This window comes from Talpa europaea, assembly GCF_964194135.1.
Source record: "Talpa europaea genome assembly, chromosome: 12".
Lineage (NCBI taxonomy): Eukaryota > Metazoa > Chordata > Mammalia > Eulipotyphla > Talpidae > Talpa > Talpa europaea.
Window position 1 is genome coordinate 96,327,755 of NC_140079.1, and position 25,768 is coordinate 96,353,522.

The window sequence follows — 25,768 nt, forward strand, 5'->3', positions numbered from 1 at the left end:
GCACATGCTGTCTAGTGGATCTTAATTCTGAAAAGTCGTCCAGCCTCTGACGAAAACCCTGAGCACGCAGAGCCCCGCCGCAGGGCCGCACTTTTTCTCACAGCCCTGGTGGACCGCGGGCAGTTGGGGGTCCCTTGGTGAGTGGTGAAGGTCAGAGCCCGGGGCACTGTGGGGAGGTCGGGACATTTGGTATAACTTGCCAATAGCTGGCACAACAAGCAAATGCATCTGTCCTGCATCATACAGAAATACTTCAAAGATACACATATAGGAAGCATCCTGTGTGCCTGGTGAACTTTTAAGATTGGAAACAACCAAAGCACCCATCGCCAGGAGCACAATCATATCACAGTACCGGGCTGTGGAAGATAAAGCTGCTTTCTATGTACTGATAAGGAGTGACCTCCAAAGTCAGGACCCACGTGAAAAAAGCAAGGTGCAGAATGTGTTAGGAGCCCCAGTGTATTTTTAAAAACAGCACATGCACAGGATATTTTTAACCTTTTATTTTTGAAATAATCCTAGACTTAACAGGAAATTGCAAAAGTAGTGTATAATCTCTGAACCCTTCATTGCCACCCCCCGCTCCCCCCTCCCCCCCGCCCCCCCCCCCCCCGCCATCTTACATAACCGCAATATCAAAGCCAGGAAACTGGCATGGTTTAACACTGGCAACCAAAACTGCAGTTTTTTACACATGCTCCTGTGTGTCCCTGCATGTGTGTGTGTGCGTGCATGCATGTGTGCAGTTTCATCTTATGCATAGATTCATGTAATTACCACCACAATCAGGAAAACCGTCTTTTTCAGGACTTGTGGAGATTGGTGGCCCTGGGTGATTTGCCTTCGGATGGGTGATTTGCCTTCAGGATGGATAAATGGGTCAGACTTGGCAAGGATACTTTCCTTTTCACTGTCATTGCAATACAACTTTTAGCGTGTGTATAGTTGAGACATCCATGTACAACTGTCACTTAGGCAGCGGGTGTAGACTCTGCCTGAGGGTGGGTGTGGGGACTTGGCAGGGTGCTAAGCCAGGGTAGGGAGCCTCTGGGCAATGTAGAAGGCCTCCAGGAGAGACATTGGGGAGCAGCAGGAGTCGGTGAAGCTCTTGCTCCTGCATTTCGAGGTCTACTGGAGACAGAACCCAGGATCAAGGAGGAAGTGGTCACTGGTCATGTACTGCTGAGTATGAATACGTGGCTTTATAACATTTTCCCTCCCTTTAAAATGGAAGCCAGCTCTAACTGGATCCAAGAATGGTGGGGGAAAAATCAGAACAGTGGCTGCCTGGGTGCGGTGGGGCAGGGGCTGGCTGGGGAGCAGTGGGGGCAGGGACAGAGTGACCATCGTGTTCTCCATCTTCATCGTGGTCTGGATGACATGGCTGTGCCATTCGTCAAGTGCCTTAAAATTTGCACATTATACCTTAAAAACCATAAATAAATATTGAATTCTGCTTATGTATGTAGAAGTATTTCGTGGTGGATTATAATTGATGTCTGTAATCCCCTTTGCAATTTATCAAAATAATAAGGTGGACTGATGGGTGCACAGAAGGATGGGTGGATGATAAAAGTGAGCATATGTGATAATAGAGCAAAATATTAATTGTAGAGTATGCACATTTATATGTATGTGGTGTCCATTGTGGGAAAAAAATCAAATTTACTGTCTGTGTAAACATTCCCATATTTTTGGGAAAAAACAACTTGAAAGACTCTGTCATTATTTTAAAATGTCATCTGATTTTATATTCCCAAATCTCTAAATATGTAAAGAGACCTGAATTGCCTCATTCTCATTTCTTTTAATCACTTACTTGACCTGTCAGTTCTTTGCCTCGTGACCTGTCAGTTCTTTGCCTTTGTCCCTAATAGGTTCAAGGTTTTCTAGCACTTTCTGAGGGAATAGCACTACGGCTATTAACTTATTGGATTATCATTGCTCAGAAGTCCCTTTTTAGCCTACAGATGTACTTTCTGAGTGAACCTCAAACTAACCCCCGCCTCATCTGGACGAGGTGGGGGAGGCCTGTCCCGCCCTGAAGGGAGGGCTTTGGCTTCCTGTTCTTTGGTCCCTGCTGTGTCCTCACTGCCATCGTCCCCCCCCCCCACCCCAAGAGTTTGGCTCTGGGTGCCTCTGAGCTCGGAAGTTCTGACTCTAAACTGGCCTGTTTTAAATAAAGCAGAAAGAATAAAGACCTGATGGCCCTGGAGCTCATCTTTCCCACAAAGGGCTCAGGCTACATAGACTTTTGAAAAAATACCTTTTCCCCAGAGATAACTCATTAACAAGGTTCCTTCTCCCTCCAAAGTTTTAAGACATGCAATAAAAAGACACTGTCCCCTGCCCTGGTTCTCTAGCATCCCTGTGATTTTCTGTGATTCTTCCTGGGCCTCTTTGGTGTATACACAAGCAATTATGCCCCCCCCACCCCGTCATTTGTGGACACTTGGATCTTACCACTCCCTTCCCGCCCCCCCATCCCCTGCATATTTCGTTCAGTCATTTCCTTTTTGATAGATGTTGACTTAATGTCTTTCAGTCCTTTTCTGTTACAAATAGTGCCTCCTTAAATAACTTTGTACACATGCGTGTGCATTTAAAAGTTGTTGGTGGGAATGGTGAGGCCTGCAGGGGTGAGGAGATGCCCATGTACCTGCCCCCAGTTACTGTGTTCCTGGAGCTCTTGTTTCATTTCTACCTGTTCATCCCCCGGCAGGGCTGTCCTCAAAACAAGTTCCAGAAATGCCATTTTGCTTCAGCATCCTGGGGGCTTTTCACTTTGGAAACTTTTCACTTTGGAAAGTTTCAAACATACACCAAGTAGAGAGAAACCCCCCTCTTTACCGCCAGCTAACATCCTACCCTTTCATTTCTATCCCCCACCCCCCATTTTTCAAGTGACTGTATTTTAAGGCAAGGCCCAAATTTCATATCCTTTCACCTGTAAACACTTGAGTGGAGGAAGAGATCAACTTTTAAGTATAAGAAAAAAAGAATCAGAATGGACAATACTTAGATATGAAAAGAATCAGGAGCTGTTATTAACCTCCATCCCCACCGCCACCCTGCCATACTTTTAAAAAGGTAGCTTCAAAGATAACTCTTCACATGGTAAGCAATAATGAAACCAAAAAAATCTCAGCTATGTGCTTGAAATAGTTGTGCAATGTTCCTGTCACGTGGTTTCTGTGATAAGATGTCTTCTGAGGTTTAGATCTCAGCAGTTCTCAACTGAGGGTCACTCCTGCCCCTGCCCCTCCACACCCACCCCCCTCCACCATTCAACAATGTTGGGGACATTTCTGGTTGTTACATGGGGGTGAGGAGGTTGATGCTACTGGCATCTAGTGGGTGGAGGTCAGGGATGCTGCTAACGCGCTGTAACGCACAGTACAGCTTCATAATAAGGATTTCTCTGGTGCACACTGAGACTGAGAAACCCTCATTTAGGACATTGAAAGACGAGGTTTCATCACAGATCTCTTTGCTGTGGTTCTTCCCCCTTAGCTCCATGCTGGGAACTGCCTAACGACCGTTAATTAGTGGGGTGGATACAGCAGCACTGACCTGTGTTGACATGAGCAAGTGTACACTGAAGGGAAACCCTTACCTTCCAGAAGATTCCAGTGGAAGCGGTTTCACTTAGAGCTTTACTCTAGCAGTTGTAAAAGAAGGGTTATTTCAGAAGTTTGTATAAGAAAATATGTAGAGGGTTCAGATTCTCCCCGAGGAGCCATGCTCCCTCAGGCAGGCGGATGTGCGACCTTTTTACTTCTGGAGCATTTCCAGGAGCCAAACAAGGCCCGGACTGTTCTCATGGCAGCTTAGCCAGTGTGTGTGGACAGGGAAGGAGGGGAGAGGAGGGAGAGGCAGGAGAGGGATGACTCTTTCATGGAGATTACCTCGGAGAAGCTACAGAATCTGCATGGCTGTTCAGCCTGGAGCCCTTCTGCTTGACCACAGGGCCACAAAGAGCTGGGGGCGGGGAGTTGCAGGGGAGGGAGGCACCTGGCCTCGTCAGAGTCAAGTCAGCAGAGGTGGGCCCACCCACAACTGACTGTGCGACTGGACTTCAATTATGGGTGTTTTCACTGGGGTTCGGCAACCTTGTGCAGTGTTGTGCCTTTCTTTCCAGGCCCTTCGTTTAGAAAGTGGATGTGCGGGGTAACATGTCCTGTGTGTCCGAGGAGAGAAGAAAAAGGCAGCAGAACATTAAGGAAGGACTGCAGTTCATACAGTAAGCGCTGCCTCTGGCCCAGGGCGCATGCAGGCGGTGTCTGTTTTGTGAGATTCCGAAGTCTCTAGTCCTGTTAGTTTGTGTGAGGAAACTGATATTTCTGTCCCAACACTGTTTTCTGCTCTGGTACATTTTGTAAGGTTAAAATCCTTTAGTAGCCCCGAAAATGTTAGACTGAGGAATTTGAACCCAGTGTCATCAGAGCAGTTCCCGTGAATGGAAAGTGGCTGAGAAGGCACCTCTGTGGCTTTGCAGTGCACACCTGGCCATGAAGCTGGCCTCTCCCCGCCTGCCGAAGCTGGCCCCTAGGAGACCGCCTGCTCTAGGCCCAGGCCCTGGCTCATCCCGCGCAGGGACCTTCTCCTCTGCCTCAGCCGACTGAAGCAAACAGTGTTAGTGGTTTCTAGTATTGTAAAACCTTTTTGGCTTTTGAAGAATCCAGACCCTCTTTTAGTACAAGCAGATTTGAATGGAAAATGATGTACTTAGTCCAAAAACTGCAAGGAGTGGGTTTAGATTTTTTTTTTTTTTTACCGAGCAGAGTTACATGTAAATAATGTCAGTAAGGTGAGGTGTCTTTTTTGCGGGCTTGAGCCCATGGCAAGCTCGTGGAACCTCAGTTTCATGATGACTTCTGGGTGGGCAAAGCCTGACAGGAGCCTGATGATGACCGCTGATCTGTTTCTCCTCAGGTCACCGCTGTCGTACCCCGGGACTCAGGAGCAGTATGCGGTAATGACTGGGAATAGGTGCAGCCCATGGCAAGGGGCTGTGCGGAACGTGGCAGCACATGGGTCCAGTCCCCGCCGTGCAGGAGCCTGAGGGAGCCCAGCACTGCCTGTGCCTGGCGCTCTGTCCCACCTGCATGCGTGGGGAGTGCAGACCCATGCAGCCCAGAGCCTGGGGTGTCACCATGTGTGTTTCCACAATGCCAGCAACCCCGCCTGCGGGAACACTGTGTGGTGTCCTCGGACAGTTGTGCTGGGTCTTCTTTATGGCTCCAGTGTAGTTCTGAATTAATTCACTTTTTGAGCCCCTCAAAAGTTACTTCTTTTTTTCCCATTTTAAAAGGACAGGCTTATTAGGAAAAGGAGAAAGGAAAAAAGAGGTGCCTGCATAGACACGAGTGGGCAGTCTTAGGACAAGAATTGCCTTGAAAATTCCTTTTTTTTTTAAACTGTGCATAGAACTGGGGCATAGGTCAGAGGCGCGGGGGGTGAGAGGATTCACCAGAGACAGAGTGGGGAGCAGTACAGGCAGACTGACTGAAATACACTGCTGAGGGGAGCAGCAGACGAGAGAGGAGAGGTCTGCTGTGACATGTGAGTTGCTCCCTGGTCGGCTGGGGATCGAACTCATGCTGCAGAGGCTGTGGATTGCTTCATAGTGTGGTGCTAAACCCCTTGCACCACCAGGGAGGCCCCACTTCTGAAGTTTTAGATCCAAAAATGAAAATGAACTCGTATTCCTTAGTGTACTTCACGTGGTGACCTTCTTTTTTCAGGTTTACTTACGTGCTCTTGTGAGAAATCTTTTTAACGAAGGAAATGATGTTTATCGGGAAGGTGATTGGAACAACTCGATAAGCCAGTACACAGAAGCTTTGCACATAGCTGATTATGCAAAGTCCGAAGAGATTTTAATCCCTAAAGAAATCATTGAAAAACTACATGTAAATCGTATTGCTTGTTACTCTAATATGGTGAGTGGTCATTTTTAAAACAATGATTCTGGAGAGAAAAGTGTTTGCAATAACATACCTAACACATTAATAAAAGTTTTCTAATTAATCAGTTTTTTAATTTGAGGTTTTTAAGAGCCATACTAGCTGCTTTTAGAGTAGCCTGAAACTTTCAATGTTAACTTTGGACATATGTTTGGGATTTTGAAAATAACTTGTTTCTGTTACTTGGTCCTTGGAGAGTCGCACTGACGCTGGCTGGCCTGGGTCTGCCCACCAGAACGCTGCCTGGGAAGGGACTCTCGGTCTCCTGCTGACCGTTTGTGACTCATCAAGATTCAATTAGTCCTTCTAGCAGCATTTTTAGTACAAAACAGTAATTAGCCTTCAACAGAATTAACGCAAGTTTTCCGCATTTCTGACCTTGAACAACAGGGCTTTGAAGTGCCTGGGTCCACACTTACCGGGAGTTTTTTCTAACTGGTTTTGCATTCACGGATTTAGCCAGTCTCTGGTGTGGGCTGGTTGAATCCCAGAAAAGGGGCCTGTGCTTATGGAGCGCCAATTCTGAACTATATGAGGTTCTGGACCCGGTGGGGCATGGGCACCCCAATTCCAGTTGTTCAAGGGCCAAGTCTTGTGATGTGCTTACAGTGTTCACTGTGGACATTCAGTAAAGTTTAAGCATGAATTTAAGAAATGCTGTGTTGTCACGTTGTTCTGTACTAGTGAACATTCATTGATGATTTATTTTGTTTTCTCTTTTCCTCATCACTTCCTCATCCTTTGCTGTTTGTGTGGTCCAGAGAGAATCACCACAGAGAGAGGGCAGGAGAGTGACCCTGGGGGCCCCAGTCTGGACAGTTTTATTTCTTAAAGACCTGGGACCTCTGGTCCTATGTTACCTTCTGTCTGACTGGGGTAGGGGCACATGGGTGTCTATGATCTCTTCTCTACTTCTATGTGTTTGACATTTCATAATGAAAATGATTCTGGAAAGAAAAATAAGGCCGCTGACTTTGAGTTTAAACCGGGGGTGATAGACTCAGGCCTTGCGTTTGCAGGAGGCATCGGTGCGAGATTCTGACTTCATTCTCTATTCTTCCACACCAGGGCTTCCATGAGAAAGTTCTAGAGGACTGCGATACTGTCCTCAGCTTAAATGCCAGTAACTGCAAAGCTCTCTATCGGAAATCCAAGGCCTTAAGTGATTTAGGAAGATGCAAAGAGGCTTATGACGCTGTAGCCAAGTGCTCCTTGGCTGTGCCTCAGGTACGAGCTTGCGTTCAAGTTCATTGGTTTACTTCCTAACCATTTCACTGCTTCTCTGTGGAGACATGGCATTTAAAGAGTTAAAATTCCCAGCCAGCTCTCCACCTGCATCAGTTGGACCTCACTGCTCATAAAGGAAGTGTCTTGGCAAGAAATAAGTCTTATCTCTTTGGCCTCTGCTTGTCTGTGGTTGGTAAACTAGCCCTCCATAAGCATATACTCTGCCTTTGTTTTAGGATCAACATGTAATAAAATTAACGCAAGAACTAGCTCAGAAATTGGGATTTAAAATAAGAAAAGCATATGTCAGAGCTGAGGTAAGCTGGCATCCTCTCCGTGAGGTATCTTCATTTTGTTTTGTGACTTGAAGTCAGTTCTGTTTTGATATCAATGTCTTTATTTTCTTTTAGCTCTCATTAAAGTCAGTTCCTGGAGATGGGTCTAACAAGGTAAAGTTGTTATTTTTCTAAGATTCATATTAAAAAATAAAGGGGAGAAAAGAGACATAGTAGCAGATTCACCAGAGACAGAGTGGGGAGCAGAACAGGCGGATTGACCAATATACACTGCTGAGGGGAGCAGCGGGCGAGACAGGAGAGGTCTGCTGCGCCATGTGGGTTGGCTCCCTGGTCGGGGGTCACACTGAGGCAGTAGCGGTGATAGCATTGAAATTCAATCCTGAGGCCACCAGGGTGGTCCGAACTTTGCATTTATTGCTTGGATCTGAGTTGGCAGGGAGTCCTAGGAACACCCCCGCTGCTCTCTTAGATGAACGAGCATAGAAGCCTGAACTGCACTGACCCATCATTCTATTTCATTTCTAGGCTTTGAACTCTTCTGTGGAAGATATCGAGCCAGGTATGACTTTACACCATCTTAACCTGAAAAGTGCCAGTGCTGGACACTGCGATTTGCACAAAGTTGTTGGAAAAGATTGCTCTGGGGTTGTCAGAATGAAAACATGAAAAATTTCCAAAACCTCCTTTGTGCTTTAGGCTGCATTGGCTGGCGTGTGATGGGCACTGTCAGTCAGCCTCACCCACACTCTCTGGGGCTCAGCACCATCCTGTACCCCTGCTAAAAGGGGTCTAGGCATTTTAAGAATGTGGGAAGTTCTCACAAGAATATAGCTTTTCCTGGGTAAAACAAGTTGCTTAAAGCATGGCTTTTACCCTTTCAGTTGCTGTTTGCTTGTATCTGTTGAGTGGTCTTTTTATCTATTTTTGTAATTGCTTTAGATTTTTACCTAATCCTTCATTTTCTCATTGGTTGGCTGTTCTCACTCATTTTGAATAAGGTCACTGAAAAGGAGCACCCACGTTTCTCTCCATGTTGCAGATTTATTAACGCCGAGGCAGGAAGCAGCACCTGTTGTTTCCATACCTGCACCCAGTTTTTCTCACCAAGTCGGGAGCGAGCTGGCCTCTGTTCCTATGATGCCCTTAACGTCTGTGTTGCCTCTGCCAGTGGAGGAGAGCCCTCTGCCATCCACGGCCTTGGCCAATGGAGGAAAGATCCCCTTCACAATGCCGGAAGCTTTTCTGGATGATGGAGACATGGTCCTTGGGGATGAGATAGATGATCTCCTTGATTCTGCACCCAACACTGATGAAACCGTTCTGGTAATTCCAGCATCACTCCTATCTGCCGAAGGCAGGGCTGCTTGTTAGAAACCACAGTGTAGCCAGGCGTGTTCAGTGCTGACTGTAGCCTCACTTTGGTCTCTTATCTGTGGTCCTTTCCCATGGTAACTAACTAATACGGACATTATTGAAATAAAAACAGAAAGAAACATGCTATCTAGTGATTAGCCAAGTTTTGGAATCACATCTCATGCAAAGGGTAAATGTAACATTCTGAAAAGGAATCAGCAGTTGATATTTAAGGGGAAATAAGTTGTATGGACTAAGGCTCCTCCTTCCTTGAGAATAGTTTTCTAGTAACCATGTGCCAGCGCAAGTCAGCAAACTAGAGCCCATGACCGAATGGGCCCGCAGCCCATATGTGTGGCTAGGGAGGCTGAGAGTTGTTCTCACTATCTTTACTGGTTAGAAGAAAGAAAGGAGAATCATACTTTGTGAGACATGAAAATTCCATGTGATTCCAAAGTCAGTGTCCACGCAGATGTCTTTACTGGCACCCAGCCGGGACTGTCCATTGATGGTTCACCTGTGGCGGCTTTGCCCACCACCCAGTAGCCAGTGTGCCATCCCCATCCAGCCTTGACAGCTTCCTGACCCTCGCTGAGAACATCAAAGTATCAGCTGCTGCGGAGGATGAGAGGGAGCAGTGCAGGGCCTTCCAAAACCTCCAGTTGCCTTTTCTTCAACACACTTCCTTCTGCCCGTGCCCCCCACAGCCTCACAACCCCCCTGTAGTCAAGTTCATTCTTAGGATCCTTAAGGTTGGGTGAAAGAGAGGACATCATAGAGAAGTTTGGAAAATGAAGCGTGACTGTAACGCGTGGATTAAAACACTATGAGATATTGTTCCTGGCGCCATTTTTAAAGAAACAAGCTTTTAAAGAAACAAGCTCTGTAGTTGACATTCTCCTACTGAGTCTTGTTTTTGACTTTGTTGTGCCACCATAACTGCCCAATGTAATACTTGCTTTTAAGAGCCGTTCGGCTCACATGGAAGTGACTTTGGGGGTTTTAATCAGGTCTTTGTTCTTTTCCAGCCTTCGGCCTTGGTCCGAGGACCTCTCCCATCGGCCAGCGTCCCCCCTAGGCTGGCCTTCTCGGCCTCTCTGTTAGGCACCTTGTCCATGGGTGCGAGGTATGCTGGACCGCCCTCCCTTTCCGAATTGTATCCACCTTTGACTTCATCCTTAGAAGATTTTTGTTCTACTTTAAATTCATTTTCAATGAGTGACTCCAAACGAGGTAAGCATTGAGCCATCAGTATAAACAATTGCAGTTCATTTTCTAAAAAGAAAAATTTGTGCCGCGCAGTTTTTGACTGTAGGTTTCAGGTACTTGAGTTATTATCTTTGTAGCTGAAAATATCAAAACAAAACCTATTTAAACTCACTGGGGCCTCACCTGCCATCTTGGAGGTCACAAAGCAAAGGCCTGACAAGAGGGGTATCTGTGGCACTGTTTATTTTTTAATAGAATAGTTTGTTAAGTGGGTGTCTCTTGTTTTGGGGGTCTGAAGTGGCTTTTAATCATATTTCTCTGAGACCATTTCAAACATTTGAAATGAAACAACTTCTTAAAGGGGGTTGAAAGGACAGATTATCCTTTTAAACTCTGAGCTAGGCAGCTACTTAATTAAGAGTGATAGGAGCTTGTCTGCCTTAGGCTTTGTCCTCTGAGCTCAGCCAGCTCTGCCTGGTGCCTTAGCTTCACCAGGGTTGCAGTTTTTGGACTGATTCTTGGTTCTGTAATCCTGGTTTAATATTTACTTTCAACAATGATAATAAAAATCTTCATTTTTTCCCCTGAGACATTTTATATGCTGAAAGGGACAAAAATCTAAATAATAGATTTAAAGATTGACAATGAAAGAAACTGAAAGGGAGACAGAAGGGCAGGGAGACAGGGAGTAGCAGACAAAGAAAAAGAAAGTGATCGAATTTCCCTGATTTTCTTAATATTCAGGTGAGCTCATGTTTCATATTTTCAAAAGGAGAGTTTCTTTCCCCAATTTGAATATGAGTTATTAGTCTTTTTCACAGCCCCCTTCAGTAGCGCTGGCCTTAGCTTATAGCTCTGAAGTAGCTTCTGATTTAAATGTGTTTCTTTAAGGGCCGATTATGTCCTCCCTCCCTCCCTCCCTCCCTTCCTGTTTTTTTTAATTTATTTTTTATTTTTACTTATTTTTGCGTAGAACTGGGGTGTAGGCCAGAGGTGTGGGGGGGTGAGAGGACTCACCAGCGACAGAGTGGGGAGCAAAACAGGTGGATCCACTGAAATACACTGCTGAGGGGAGCAGCGGGCGAGACAGGAGAGGTCTGCTGCACCGTGTGGGTAGTAGCTCCCTGGCTGGGGATCGAACTCAGGCCGCAGTGGTTATAGTGCTGAGACTTAACCCCTTGGCCACCAGGGAGGCCCATGATTATGCCCTTGGTTTCTTGAGGAAAGAATAAACTCCATAGCATTCTTTGAGTGTCATTAATGAGCACGAAAGCCCCCAAGAATTGGGTTGGGAAATAGCTTGGGAAAGCCACAGCCAGCTACTTGGCCCTGATGTTCTTTTCACATGACCGGAATGAAAAGGTCTGTTGATTTTTTTTATTATTTTAGATCTGTCCACCTCAACTTCTAGAGAGGGAACATCGCTGAACGACAGTGATCCTTCCCTTTTACTTGTAAGTGTCACTTCCTCTTTTGTAAATACCTCTCTTATGTTGAAAATAGGTCTTTTACTTAAGTAACTTGAGTTGTCTGAATGAACGTGACAGTCGCCTTTTCATTTTGGGGGTGCCCTGGGAAATAGCGTTACCCCCTGGAACATCCAGCAGTCGGTGCTCCATGCTTAAGATGGATCTCCCAGCGAATCCTACACAAAACAAGGAAATATAAGCCCAGGATATGTACAGTGTATCTCCTTTTTGGAACAGAACAGCAACCCATTATTTCTTTTTATTTTATTTTATTTTATTTTTTGGGGACCCTCGCCGGTGGCCGGGGATCAAACTGCTGTTGCAGGGGCTGCGGGCAGCCTCGCAACCCAGCACTCAACTGCTGTGCCACCAGGGGAAGGCCTGCAACCCATTATTTCTAACAACTCACAGAGTCCGAGTGGAGGGACCTAGAGAGGAAAATGGAGAAAGACCCTATTTCCAGCGTAGATGGGACTGAGGACACCGGCTGCAGCCTGCAGATCTTCCTTTTCAGATGCACACACTTCCCCTCTAGAGACAGCGTGGTGTGGGGCGCTTTCTTTTTTTATTGTTCTTCTCATTCTTCTTGCAGATGAACGGACCTGGCAGTTTGTTTGCCTCCGAGAGTTTCCTGGGAATTTCAAGTCAGCCTAGAAATGACTTTGGAAACTTTTTTGGAAGCGTGGTGGCTAAACCGCTGGCGTCACTGGCCCCAAGACATCCTCTCGAAGGGACCCACGAGCTGAGACAAGCTTGCCAGATGTGCTTTGTGAAATCAGGTCAGGACCACAGAAAGGGGCAGACGTCCATGTAGTCAGCCCCCGAAAGTTCTTAGGAAGTTGCCGACACAGGTGGCTGCTTGGGACCGCGGGAGGCGGTCAGGAGAAGCCCGTGTTCTCTCTCGCTGTGCCTTCACGGACAGAGTCGGACGGGAGCGGATAGTCACTTGGTTTTGAGAGCTCGTGGAGCTTTTTGAGAAATTCTTTTTGTCCTAAGTTCATGTTTAAGAACTTGGTAACTTTGGAACAGAAGAACGGGAGCTGGGGCCAACGGTCTGTGTTGCTGCCCCCCAGGGTGAGCCAGAGGAGCAGTTTGTCTGAGTGGGACCCGACTTTAATTCTTGCTAGTTGTATATTTAACAATGTGCTTTTAATCTTTATAAGCCAGCAGAGTCCCTAAGTTATTTACCTAATAGCTAAAATTGGGGAGACCTGGTGTTGACTGGAAGTTTTATGTTGTCTGACAAGCAGCTTAAAAGGCAGCAATGAGTAACCTCTCAACCTTCTGAGGTTATGAAAATTGGATATTTGTGGGAATTTGGTAATCAGTATTCATGTACTTGTCAGGGTACCTGTGAAAGGAAATGGTATTTTTGTGCATTATAAGCCATGCTTTTTGTCTTTTTCAGGCCCTAAGTTAATGGATTTCATTTACCATGCTAATACAGATCATAAGTGTAAGAAAGATATTTTAATTGGTAGGATAAAGAATGTTGAAGATAAATCATGGAAAAAAATACGTCCAAGACCAACTAAAACAAATTATGAAGGACCTTATTATATATGTAAAGGTACATACTTTAATTCCTTCCTATGTGTATTTCCATTAGTACTAGGTGATTCGCCACATTTGCTGTCATGGTCCCAGGAATATGGCTTTTAAAATTATGTTTTGCTAGCTTAATAGCAAGTTCCTTGGGGTGAGACATTAGTATGTTTTATATTGTTTTCACCTTAATTTTTAGCATATTGTGTGTAAATGTTTTATACTTGATTATGGAAACAGGACCAAGTTTTAAGCCAAAATATTCTCAAACTTTGTGTTCTCTGATTTAATCTGGACAGAATCAGAACCCAGAATTAAGGCTTTGAAAATGGTTCTTTTAAACTGATGTGAAATACACAAGGGTGCTGAGGCCTTTTCCCTTCTGAAAAAAAAAAAAAAAAGACCTTGTGGGCTTGGGCGCTGTTTCTCCAGAGAGCCCTTCCAGAGCCCTTCCGTGCCACACCCCTGTGCTCCTGTGGGAGGCCATGCACGAGTTGTTTGGAGATGAGGCCTCAGCACATGTCCTGCTCACTGGCTTGGGAAAGACAACAGCATGTGTGTTACGTGTCTTTTCACCCCCTCCAGATGTGGCCGCCGAGGAGGAGTGCAGATACGCAGGCCACTGCACGTTTGCGTATTGCCAAGAGGAGATCGACATCTGGACGCTGGAGCGAAAGGGCGCCTTCAGCAGAGAGGCTTTCTTCGGTGGCAACGGGAAGATCAACCTCACTGTGTTCAAACTGCTCCAGGAGCATCTCGGAGAATTTATATTCCTTTGTGAGGTGCTTTCTCCAAACCTTATTTTCTGCTGTAAAATTGGTGATATATATATATTTTTTAAAGATTTATTTATACAAGCACTGGGTACAGTCAGAAGCGCAGGAGGGTGAGAGAATTCACCAGAACCAGAGCGGGGAGCAGAGCAGGCAGAAGGACCGAAGTACACTGCTGAGGGGAGCAGCGGGCGGCAGGAGAGGTCTGCGCGCCATGTGGGACCCTCCTCTGGTGGCTGGAGAGCAGCCGGGGATCGAACCGGCGCTGCAGAGGCCGCGCGCAGCTTTGCAGCCCAGCGCTCAACTGCTGTGCCACCGGGAGGCCCAGTGATAGTTTTCTTAATGACTTTTAATTTTTTTAAAGATTTATTTCTTTATGCATACAAGAACTGGAGTGTAGGCAGAGGTGCTGGGGAGGGGGTGCGGTGAGAAGATTCACCAGAGACAGAGTGGGGAACAGAACAGGTGGATTCACTGAAATACACTGCTGAGGGAAGCAGCGGGGAAACAGGAGAGGTCTGCTGTGCCATGTGGGGTCACCTCCCTGGCCAGGGATCGAACTTGTGCTACAGTGGCTGCGTCTTAACACCTTGTGCCAACAGGGAGGCCCCTGATTTTTTTTTTAATTTTTAGAAGATTGTACTGAGGTCACATGCGTTGAAAACACAGTGTATGATTTCAAGATCAGGCTCATGTCCTTCAGGTGTATGTTGCCCAGCACACCCACTCAGGCACCCAGAGTTCTCCACCATGGTCCACTGTGCCCGCACTCCCTCCTGCCCCTCCACCACCATCGCCTCATCTAATGACTTTCAAGCCCAACGTATTAAGTATTTAGTATTTAGTATTTAGTACAGGTCCTGCCATTTGATAACACATTCACTCAGCACATGGTGGCTGCTGCTGGCGTGACATTAAGACCCCATCCTCAGTATTAATTGGTCCAGTGTGTGACGTCTCAGGATGCCTCATTACGTATAGAAATGTATTGTAAGCAAGAAATAGTCTAGGTATAGAAGTTATACTTTGTATTATGTTTTTGTGATAATTTTTTTTCTTTATTCCAGAAATGTTTTGATCATAAGCCTAGAATGATAAGTAAAAGAAATAAAGATAATTCTACTTCTTGTTCTCATCCTGTTACAAAGCATGAATTTGAAGACAATAAGTACGTTGGCACTTTCTCATTTTTTTTTTAAAGATTTATTTATTTATGCATACAAGAGCTGGGGTACAGGCCAGAGGTGCGGGGGGTGAGAGGATTCATCAGAGACAGAGTGGGGAACAGAATAGGCAGACTGACTGAAATATACTGCTGAGAGGAGCAGCGAGTGTGACAGGAGAGGTCTGCTGCGCCACGTGGGTTGCTCCCTGTCCGGCCGGGGATCGAACTCGTGTTGCAGAGGCTGCGGATTGCTTCATAGTGCAGGGCTTAACCCCTTGCATCAGCAGGCCCTGTTTCTTATTTTTATACCAACAACGCAGGTTCTTAGATCCATGCAGTTCTTAGATCCAGAGCAGTACTTACCTTTTTTTTTTTTTAAAGATTTATTTATTTATTCATACAAGCACTGGGTACAGTCAGAAGCGCAGCAGGGTGAGAGAATTCACCAGAGCCAGAGCGGGGAGCAGAGCAGGCAGAAGGACCGAAGTACACTGCTGAGGGGAGCAGCGGGCGGCAGGAGAGGTCTGCGCGCCATGTGGGACCCTCCTCCGGTGGCCGGGGAGAAGCCGGGGATTGAACCGGCACCGCAGAGGCTGCGGGCAGCTTCGCAACCCAGCGTTCAACCGCTGCGCCACTTGGGAGGCCCTGTTGTTTTTTTTGAATGATGGTGACTATTTAAAAATATTACCAGGCCATTAATAGACTTGTCTGGGCATTAGAAAATGAACTGTGGATTTGATTATTTAATACAGAAAACATTATTGACATAGCTTCTCCTGGCATGGATTTAGGGATTTCACGACTTCACATAGTTCTCCTAATTAATCCAATAGTTGTATGCAGTGATTTTTTTTTTTTCTGATAAAGATTTAAAATGTATTTTAAATGTACTTGAAATTATATATATATATCAAATTATATAGCACGTATATGTGTGTGTGTGTGTTTGGCTGAACAACATTAAAGTGTCTCTCCATTTTCTTCTTAGGTGCCTTGTCCATATTTTGCGAGAGACAACAGTAAAATATTCCAAAATACGTTCTTTTCACGGTCAGTGTCAACTTGATTTGTGTCGACACGAGGTCCGCTACGGCTGCCTGAGAGAGGACGAGTGCTTCTACGCGCACAGTCTCGTAGAGCTGAAGGTCTGGATAATGCAGAGTGAAACAGGTGCGTGCGGGCGGAGGCGTGCCCGTGAAACGGGGCCGGAACCCCTTCCCCGGCTCCCCGAGCTTTAGCTGTGTCCTTGCTCTCCGTGTTTACAGTGGCTGCTCTGTGTATGGTCTCATGCACTCAGCGGCCAACACCCGCTCACGCATGCTGTATGTGCGAGGAAGGAGGATTCCTGAGACCCCCCCGAGAACTGTGTTTGTAGACATTCCATTTTGAGAAAGAGTATTATGCTGTCCTCTCCTCCCTGGCAACAGGCGAGGCTCCGTGGGAATTATCAGGGCACTGAGTCTGGCTAGGACTGAATGGGGGGACGGTTGTCACATGGGGAACCTAGAGCAAGGTTGTGTGTTTCCAGGTATCTCCCATGATGCTATTGCTCAAGAATCTAAACGATATTGGCTCCATTTGGAAACCTCCATGCCTGGAGCACAGGTATCTCTCTCTCTCTCTCTCTGTCTCGCTCTCTCTCTCTCATGCTTTCTGTATTTGGCATCTCTAGGCTGACTTGAAGGTTGTTAGTTGTCGGCAGAGAGCAGTTTGCACTTACAGTCCAGTTACCTTCTTAATGTTTATTGAGTTGAGTGATTAGTAAGGGGGAAAAATAGAATTTTAGTTCATCATCCTAAAAATAAAATGAGGATCTCACGGTACCTGCCAAGAGTGGAGGGTGTAGATTTCTCATTGCAGGTCCTGGGCTTTGGGGATTCTTGGAGTAAAGGAGGTGGATTGTGTTTGTAGTTTTGCTTCCCACCTGGCAGAGCTTCTTTGTACACTTTGTACACTTCTTTGTCCTCTCCTTTCTTCCCCACCCTTTCCCCAAAACAACACAATTCTGTCATCAGTTTTAAGCTGACTTTCCTAAGTTGCAATTTGGCACCTGTAATCTGCAGTATTATGCTCTCCCGCAGTTGAGTGGAGAATTGGAGATTTAGTTATCTGTGTGTATGTGTGTGTGTAAATAAAGCAGTCATGTCAAACCAGATAAAACCAGAAATTGTATGCTATTATGAAAAATATGCGTGATGATTAGGTATTTTGCAGAAAACCTGTTTTCTGTTAAAATTAAAACTGATCTTTTAATATTCAAGGTACTTGACAATCAAATAATGCCTGGATCTCTTAATATGAAGATAAAATTTGTGTGTGCTCAGTGTCTGAGAAACGGCCAAGTGATCGAACCAGACAAAAACAGAAAATATTGTAGTGCGAAAGCAAGGCATTCGTAAGTAGCGTGGGGCTGCCTTTTTCCTGACCGATTCGTAGGTATAAAGTCTTACGTAAAGAAACAGAGGTGAATACCTGGAAGGGCGCAGAGGAAAGTAGATAATTTAGGAATAATTACAAAGCAGAATGGAGGAGATTTTTAGGATTTACTAGCTAAAAACGCACAGAATTTAATAAGTGTTTTTTCCTGTATGTTACGAGTTCTGCTTAAGACTTACAGGGGACGTTGTTTACAAATAGGAGCAGGAAATGAAGGGACAGAAGCATAAGGCATTTCTTTTAGAAGGGTTGGAAAAAAAAGTCTCTGGACCTCTGGGCCCAGACTTGGCCCCTCGCCCGTGTTCCGCCTCTTCCCGGTGTGTCTTTGTCTGTTCTGACTCCATTTTCCTTAGGTGGACGAAAGAGCGGCGTGCGATGAGAGTGATGTCTAATGAACGTAAGAAGTGGATGAACATCCGTCCTCTCCCCACAAAGAAACAAATGCCTTTACAGTTTGATGTACATACGTAATTTTTAAGCCACTTTTTTTTTTAATTAGGCATTTCAAATCATGCGCAAGTCCTAGTAATTCAGACAGAAGACCTTTCAATAACGCTCATCACGATAATGAAATTTAAATGGTCCTCTCTCGTGCTCCTTCCCGTTAGCTCATGTGGTTCTGTGAGTTTTCAGATTGACTGGAATTGTCTGCATTACTTGGAAAACGCAAATGAGGATTCGAGTAACAGTTACGGGCACGATTTAACTGATTTGTCAGACGAATTACTTTGCGGAAGGAATGGGAGAGAATTTCATTTAAATTTGCTATCGAGCCCAGGGCCTCCCGGGTCAGTAGGAATGCTGTCGGTGCGTTGTCTCAACATCCCAGTGCCCGTCGCTGAGGACGGGGCTGCTAGCCAGGAGCGACCCAGCCTATAGGACGCTCAGAAAGGAACGCAAGGAAACACGCCCAGTGTTAAGAGGAGACCTGGCGCAAAATCCTTTCGAATGAGAAACCCCAAGACCCCTTAGGGCTGGGATGGCATCTTGTTCATGAGGGGCCTGGCTCCTCTCTGCCTGGGGCTCTCGGTCCCGCAGATGGCAATCCGAGCAAACCGCTTGAGCTGGCTCTGGACTGTCCTGCCCAAGAGAGGCGCTGGAGGTCCCTGGTCCCTAGGGGGAGCTGCCAGACAGGGGCACTCAGAGCGCTCACAGTAGTAAACTTCCTGCCACCTCAGAGGAAGTATGGCTACAGAGTCCCCTGGCAAATAGGCCTCCCACTGAACTGCCAGGAGGAGTTGAGGAGGAGGCAGGTAAATTCCCCATCACCCAAAGTACCTGCTGTTTTGTGAAACTTATAGGTTTCAGGGTCATCCTTTGGAGCTGGTGGTGCTTGTGACTCACCTATGGTGGTTCGGACTCAGAGGTCCGGGTGTGTACTTAGTGGGTCATGTAGGAGCCGGGTAGGGTCATTGGAACCGCTGGTAGCTTGTGCTGTAAGAGATCGTGGAGAGGGTGGTGTCTTCCTTGATGCGTTGTGAAAACGAAGATGACCGAGGACAATCCTAGTTCATGAGCTGGCTGCCCAGGACTGCTGATGACCCAGCTGTGGCATGCGCTCCGCGGCGTTACCAAGCTGCGAGCTGCCTCCTCTCTTTCTCCCGACCAGGAGTGGCTCAGGGCTCCTTTTCTTAAAGGAGAAATAATATTCTGTGTGTACATGTGTAGACGGTACGGTGAGGTGAAGAGCCTGGGCCCGAGTGTCTGCCAGAAGGCCTTGGTTGAGCTGTCCAGCTGCAACTGGCAAGGTGATCAGAAGCAGTGCCATATAAAAGCCCAGCACGGTGCTGGCCTTTGCCCTTCCCTCCTCTCTCCCTGCTCATCACTGAGCTTGGAAAGACTGTTTCCTTGGTGATACTTGATGAAGCAGTCATGGGGGTTCAAGTGGGGAAAGGCTGTAATAATGTCAGTGGCAAGAGCGTTGTATTGATGGAAGATCCTGTGGATGAGGTCACTGACTTTGGAGAAGTACAGCGTCAAGGGCTGGTTTTTTCAGGTTTGTAGTAGACACACAGGTCAGCATCGAGCATTGTGGAAACCAAGTGGCAGGGCCAGGCCCTGTTGCCAAGGTCCACGGGCTATCGGTTGCCCACCGCCTGTGCTCCGTGCAGACAGGCCGACAAGCGCTGTGGGCAACCGAGGCGTTTTTATTCTTGATCGACATCATTCTCACGGGAGTCTGGTCCTGCTGGTCACTTTGTCTTCCTCTTTCTACCAGTATCACTGTATTCCCTTTGTGAAACAAAAACGTAGATGCCCAGACAAGGTATTATTTGAACCTTCTGTGCCCCGATGGCTTGGTTCAGACAACACAGGCAGAGCGAGCGATGGCCGAGCTGAGCTGCCAGCAGCGGTTGTGAGGAAGCTGACTGGCCGGGGTCTCTGACACCCGTCAGTGCTTCAGCTTAGCCCGCAAGTTTCTTTTGTGCTGCCCATGTGCTGACGTGCAAGTCAGGCAGGGAGAAATCATTGCTGTCAGGCCCTGGGGCCAGGGGAAAATGCCTGTGAGGTTGAAAGTGATTCCTCCCCATCAGCGAGTTAGTAGACAGATACCTGTAGGAGAATGGTCCATATTCCTGTTCTGTCCTTTTCTTTTGAGACATTTTGAGACAGAAAGTTTAATCTTACTATCATCTCATATATGTTGGACTTAGAGATTTGAATAGAATCAATTTTAATAGAATCAAATCAATTTTATTGTAAAAGTATATTACTCAGCATTAGCATGGTTAATAACACTTATTTTGCTTTAATGTAAAATTAGGCAGTTTATTTAGTGTACTCTGTCTTAAAGCTTATTCATATTTTCCCCTCACAGCTGTGCAATCATATTGCTTCTGGGAAAAAATGTCAATATGTTGGAAACTGTTCCTTTGCTCATAGTCCTGAGGAACGGGAAGTGTGGACTTACATGAAGGAGAATGGGAGTAAGTTGACGTTTTGCTGTGGCCTTGACATCTGTGGAATGGAGCTGAACTTTTCTTTCCTCTCTGTAAATGTGCCAGCTCCTGTGAGCACAGGACGTGCTGGCATGCCAGGCGGCGCCGTGTGCCTGTGGAGCCCAGCCTGACACCAGCCTGGGGCGCTATGTGGTGTGCGGCCTGTGGGGTGGGACCCCAGGTGGGTGGGGGGAGTGCAGCTCCCCCAGGACCGTGGCGGTCAGATCCTCTGCTGCTGGTGAACCCCTGAGTTAATCCGGGTAGAACTGGAGGTTTCAAGGAGGCCTTGCTGGTGGGACAGGCCTAGATTCCAAGGCCAAGGAGAGAATGGCATCCTGGCCAAACTTCACGTTGATTGAGGAGCCTCAGCCAACCTTTCACTTTTTTTTTTTTTTTGTGGGACCCTCGCCAGTGACTGGGGATCGAACTGGTGCTGCAGAGGCTGTGGGCAGCCTCGCAGTCCAGCGCTCAACCACTGCGCCACCAGGGGAGGCCCCAACCTTTCACTTTTGATCAGAAAATGTTTTACTACAAGGATCGCTGTTCTTTAATCTTCAGTAAACAGATGGAAGCTTGCTGATCGCTTAAGATCTGCCCTCTCTGGACGCAAGCTCCCACTGGAGCTGGGCATGTCACTGGCCTTGTTTCAGCCACAGACAGCCAGTGACTGCGGGGACAGGGCTGCTACTTGCTGTCCTGTTTGGAATGGGGATACCCATATGGGCCTTCTGCTATGTCCTTGCATCTTGAGGCTCCGTGGTGGTTTCTGCTGACCCTGATCTTACCTGAGGGCCAACAAAACAAGTTTTGACCAGATCCACATTACCAGTATTTTAGCTTAGTGGTTCTCAACTGGGAATGAATTTAACCACAAACCGTGTCTCCATCTGGAGACATTTGTCTCGCCTTGCGGGGAGGTGTCCCCAGCATCTGATGCTTAGGGCCCTGACATGGCACTCACCATCCCACAGTGCACAGAATGGCTCCCCACACCATGGAACATGGTGCAGAGCCTCAGCAGTGCTGTTAGCTCTTGGTAGTAATGCGGGTGTTCTCACCTGGTCACGCCTGTGTTGTCATAAACTGCATCCCACCTGTCAGTACTCTGGGACTGTGGCTTGGCTGATAGACCCCCCTCAGGGCCAGCACCTCAGTCCCAGTCGCAACGTGTCTCATCTTGCCCAGTAAACAGTGAGGAGCAGGTCAGTGCGGCTCCAGACGTTGGTGGCCACTGTGCCTGTCAGCCATACCTGGTGCTTAGAGCTGCACAACGTAGGGGCCTCCCCGGTGGCGCAGCGGTAGTGCGCGGTAGTGCGCTGGGTTGCGAAGCTGCCCGCAGCCTCTGCGGTGCCGGTTCGATCCCCGGCTGCTCCCCGGCCACCAGAGGAGGGTCCTACATGGCACGCAGACCTCTCCTGCCGCCCGCTGCTCCCCTCAGCAGTGTACTTCGGTCCTTCTGCCTGTTCTGCTCCCCGCTCTGGCTCTGGTGAATTCTCTCACCCTCCCGTGCTCTGACTGTACCCAGTGCATGCATAAACAAAAACAAATAAATAAATAAATAAAAACATGCCTCTTAAAAAAAAAAAAGCTGCACAACGTAGACTGAAGCTGGGCCCAGGCTTTTTACCAACACCTGTGATGGTTTCTGGAGGGGTGGATTAATCTTGAAAACTATTGTTTGTGGCTTGACAGCTCTGAATTGGGTTCTCACCCCTGAGGATCTCCCTGCCGCATGGACACGGACCCTCTCTCCAGGGCCGACGCTCAGGCTCTGTCCGGCCCTCTTTTCTCTGGAAAATGATGCCAAACGTGTGCGTGATTTTGCTTGTATTCAAATGGTATTTAGGTGTCGCTGCTGAAAGTGATTCATTTTTCTTTAGTACAAGATATGGAGCAATTTTATGAACTGTGGCTAAAGAGTCAAAAAAATGAAAAAAATGATGATGTAGCGAGTCAGTCAAACAAGGAAAATGGGAAACAGATCCACATGCCGACAGATTACGCGGAGGTCACTGTGAGTACTGGCTGCTCTTCCTCCCCTCTGCTGCTGCGCTCCTGGGAGACTTCCCCACCTGCTCCATCACCCGCTCCCCACTCCCCCTGCCCTCCTCTGGAGTCTCCTCCGAGGCTGTCCTCCTCCCTCCACGGCCTCCCTGCCCTGCGCTGGTGTCTCCTCTCAGAACACCTCTCCTGACCCTGTTTTCTGACCTCAGAGTCAGAATTGCTGAGTCTGGCTTGTCCCCTCACTGCTGGGGACCACTGGGTGGGTCTGGGTGTCTGCCGTGGGGTGGATGGTGGACAGGGAAATGCAATGCCTCTGTAGCACGTTTCTCTGTGCTAGGCCCCCAAAGGTACTCAGGAAATGTGGGCTTCCTCCGCCCCCCCCAGTCTGCAGTCCCTCCTTCCCTCCTACAGTCTGGCCTCTGCCTCCCTCCAGGATTCTCTGGGGACATTAATTGCTTGTGGACTTTTACTGTTTGTTCTTTTTTGTATTAATTTTTCACAGAAGTAAAAAGGATAATATGACTATTTTATCCCACCATCCCAAGGGAACTAGTAACAGTTTATTGTATTTGCTCCTGTAAAATAAATAAGAATGTTACAGATAACGTTGGTGCCTGATTTGACGCCTTTCCCAGAGACCAGATCCAGTGTGTATTTTTCCAAGCCACGTTTACCTATCTTTGACATATTGATTCCTCACCTGCACTTGTGCCTGGCATGCTTTGTAAAAACTGACGTCAGTGCATTATCCTGCAGCTTAGTTCTTGGTCCCTCTCTGCCAGGACTCAGCCACGACTCCCTGGCCACCTTCTCCTAGGAGTTCCTTGTGTTTCCAGAGCAGGGTCACCCAGCCTGCTGGGGTGACATTGACCTGGAGTGTTTAATAAAATTCCCATCTATACCCCAGATGCCTTCCCATGTTAAAATCTCATGGGAAGTCTCCAGAAATCAGATGATTCTTACCCAGGGCACTGGGAGCACCACATGGGCACATAGCACTAGCGTCCTTGGTGGCACATGTGCTCCCAGCGCGGTGTCCTTCTGTGGACTTGCTGTGCCTTCCTGCCTGCAGACAGGGCTCGCCCATGTGCATCGAGTGCCCTGGTAGCTCGTCCTGGGCTTGTAGTCCTCTCTGCTTTTCCTCATGGTCTGAATTCTGCCCAGATCCTTGTTTGAACTTGGCTCTTGTCCTCCCAGCAAACATCCTTGTTTGCACACAAGCTCCTGTCATCTGGAAGTGTGTGTCCAGGTGACACACCCAGTGACACACCGGGTTGGGCTCATCGCCCCTGTTCTCTGCTTGTTCCTTCTGCCCTACCTCCCAGCGTTGGGACCCTCTCCTTGGTCCTGGGCCCTGTCTGGTTCCCTCCGCATGCTCCAGGCGGGGTCCATGAAATGCAGTCTGAGTCTTAGGCTGACTGGTTTCTGGTCATCCCGGTGCCCTGGCCTGTGTTAGACTGGCGAGGGGCACACAGACACTCCCACTTTCCTCTGCTCGTGCAGGTGGACTTCCACTGCTGGATGTGTGGGAAGAACTGCAACAGTGAGAAGCAGTGGCAAGGCCACATCTCCTCCGAGAAGCACAAAGAGAAGGTTTTCCACACTGAAGATGACCAGTACTGCTGGCAGCACCGCTTCCCGACAGGATATTTTAGTATTTGTGATAGGTACGTTGGTTTCCTTCGTTGCCCCGGGCCTTGTATGGTCACTGTGTGTAGGAGGATGTGGGGTGAGAAGGTCTTTGTATTGATGCTGGTGTTTGGGCTCCACGATTGAATTGCCCCTTGAACATTTCCTTTCTCTTCTGTGATTGCGTGAAAAGATTTCACCGTCTGCTGACATGGGTTTGAAATGTCTTCAATCACCTTCAAGGTCACAGAGATGATTCTCTGACCCTTTGCCATGCCCTTTTCTGTAGTACATGTTCTGCAGTTTTGAAACTGCCTTTGCATTACATTTCAGATGTAAATTTGGGACTCTTTCAGGTCAAAGGAGAATGTATCATGATCCTTTAAGTTTACTTGGAAAATTTCTCAGTGAAAAATTAGCTTCTCATTTTGTTAAATCGCGGTTTCCTTTTCATTTCCAAATTTAGACCCACATGATACTTAAAACTACTTAAGACTTTCTTACCTGATGCCACATCTGATTTCTTTTCATGGCATTAAGAAGGGTTGTGTTCTTTTCTCTCCCATCAATCAGTATTTTCCATGAGATGCATTTAGTTGAAGGTACTGCCCTATCATGTCTGTCAAGGCTGTGAAATGATCATTTTTCTAGGCTTAAGCTTTTGAACTAAGACTTTTATGCAAATCATAAAACTCGTGAAGTGCCCATCTTGACAGAGCTTTATAAAACTCGAGGGCCCTTACGAGGCTGATTTGTCCTAACAGGTTTATGAATGGCACCTGCACAGAAGGAAGCAGCTGTAAATTTGCCCATGGAAACGCTGAACTTCATGAGTGGGAAGAGAGGAGAGATGCCCTAAAGATGAAGCTCAACAAAGCAAGAAAAGATCACTTAATTGCCCCAAATGATAATGACTTTGGAAAATATAGTTTTTTGTTTAAAGATTTAAACTAATATGCTGGCTTTTATGTATGTAACCTAATCAGAGCATTGGCCAGAAAAATTGGAAGTGTTCTAAGGCACCTAGCAGAGAGCTGCAGACTTTCTGCTTGTATTGGCGTATATCGAACCTCCTGAGCAGCAACCCACAGTAGGTAGAAAATGGGCTGTTTAACAGGTCTGGTCACGCTCTCACGGAACCATTGGCATCATGTGGCCAAGTGACCGCTACCCGGCTGCCATCTGTTGAACAGACTTTTGGGTGAAGAGTGTTGGGGAAAGAGGATGAGGTTATGTCTAGGATGACTCCTGGAGTTGAGCCCTCAACTCCAGAATCATGATGGTGAGAGAATAAACACTTGTACTAGGTTCAGAACACATGATGGATAAAATTCTTTACATGTTTTAAGTGGAACGAATTTGTTTAATATAATCAAGTTTGCTACTTATCTGTATGTAGGTTGCTAAAAAGGATTTTCTTAACTCAGATTTTAAGTCAAATAACCATTTAACACTAGTATTAAGTTAAATGGGGTATTTTTCTGTATTTGTATGTTTCACTATAATAAAGGAACTGAGGATAATGTGCATTGAGATTTTTTGGAAAATAATCAGTTGAATCAAATTTTATTTCTTAGTCTTTTGCTGTTTAAATGATTTTGAAAGATTAAACTTGTACTGTTGGTTATTGTGTAGTGTATGGACCAATATTGCCCATAATAAAGATTTTATATATAGATGTCTCTTTTTTGGGTGTGGTTGGTTCTTTCCCCACAAGGAATTTTTGAAAATGGGTACCAAAATCACAA

The 25,768-nt window shown here is 46.8% G+C and overlaps 1 protein-coding gene across 1 annotated transcript; it reads left to right on the forward strand.

Moving 5' to 3' along the window:
- Positions 1–4,178: 4,178 nt before the first annotated feature.
- ZC3H7A (zinc finger CCCH-type containing 7A) lies at positions 4,179–24,974 on the forward strand (the record flags this gene model as incomplete). The annotated part of the gene is made up of 22 exons (XM_084250659.1): positions 4,179–4,246; positions 4,939–4,978; positions 5,751–5,948; positions 7,041–7,199; positions 7,436–7,516; positions 7,610–7,648; positions 8,024–8,057; positions 8,538–8,821; positions 9,880–10,084; positions 11,450–11,514; positions 12,122–12,308; positions 12,938–13,099; positions 13,660–13,856; positions 14,915–15,015; positions 16,001–16,182; positions 16,541–16,617; positions 17,274–17,407; positions 17,802–17,907; positions 20,267–20,375; positions 22,268–22,401; positions 23,895–24,058; positions 24,785–24,974. 22 exons carry the CDS (start codon positions 4,179–4,181, stop codon positions 24,972–24,974), a joined length of 2,916 nt encoding a protein of 971 aa, XP_084106785.1.
- Positions 24,975–25,768: the final 794 nt, after the last annotated feature.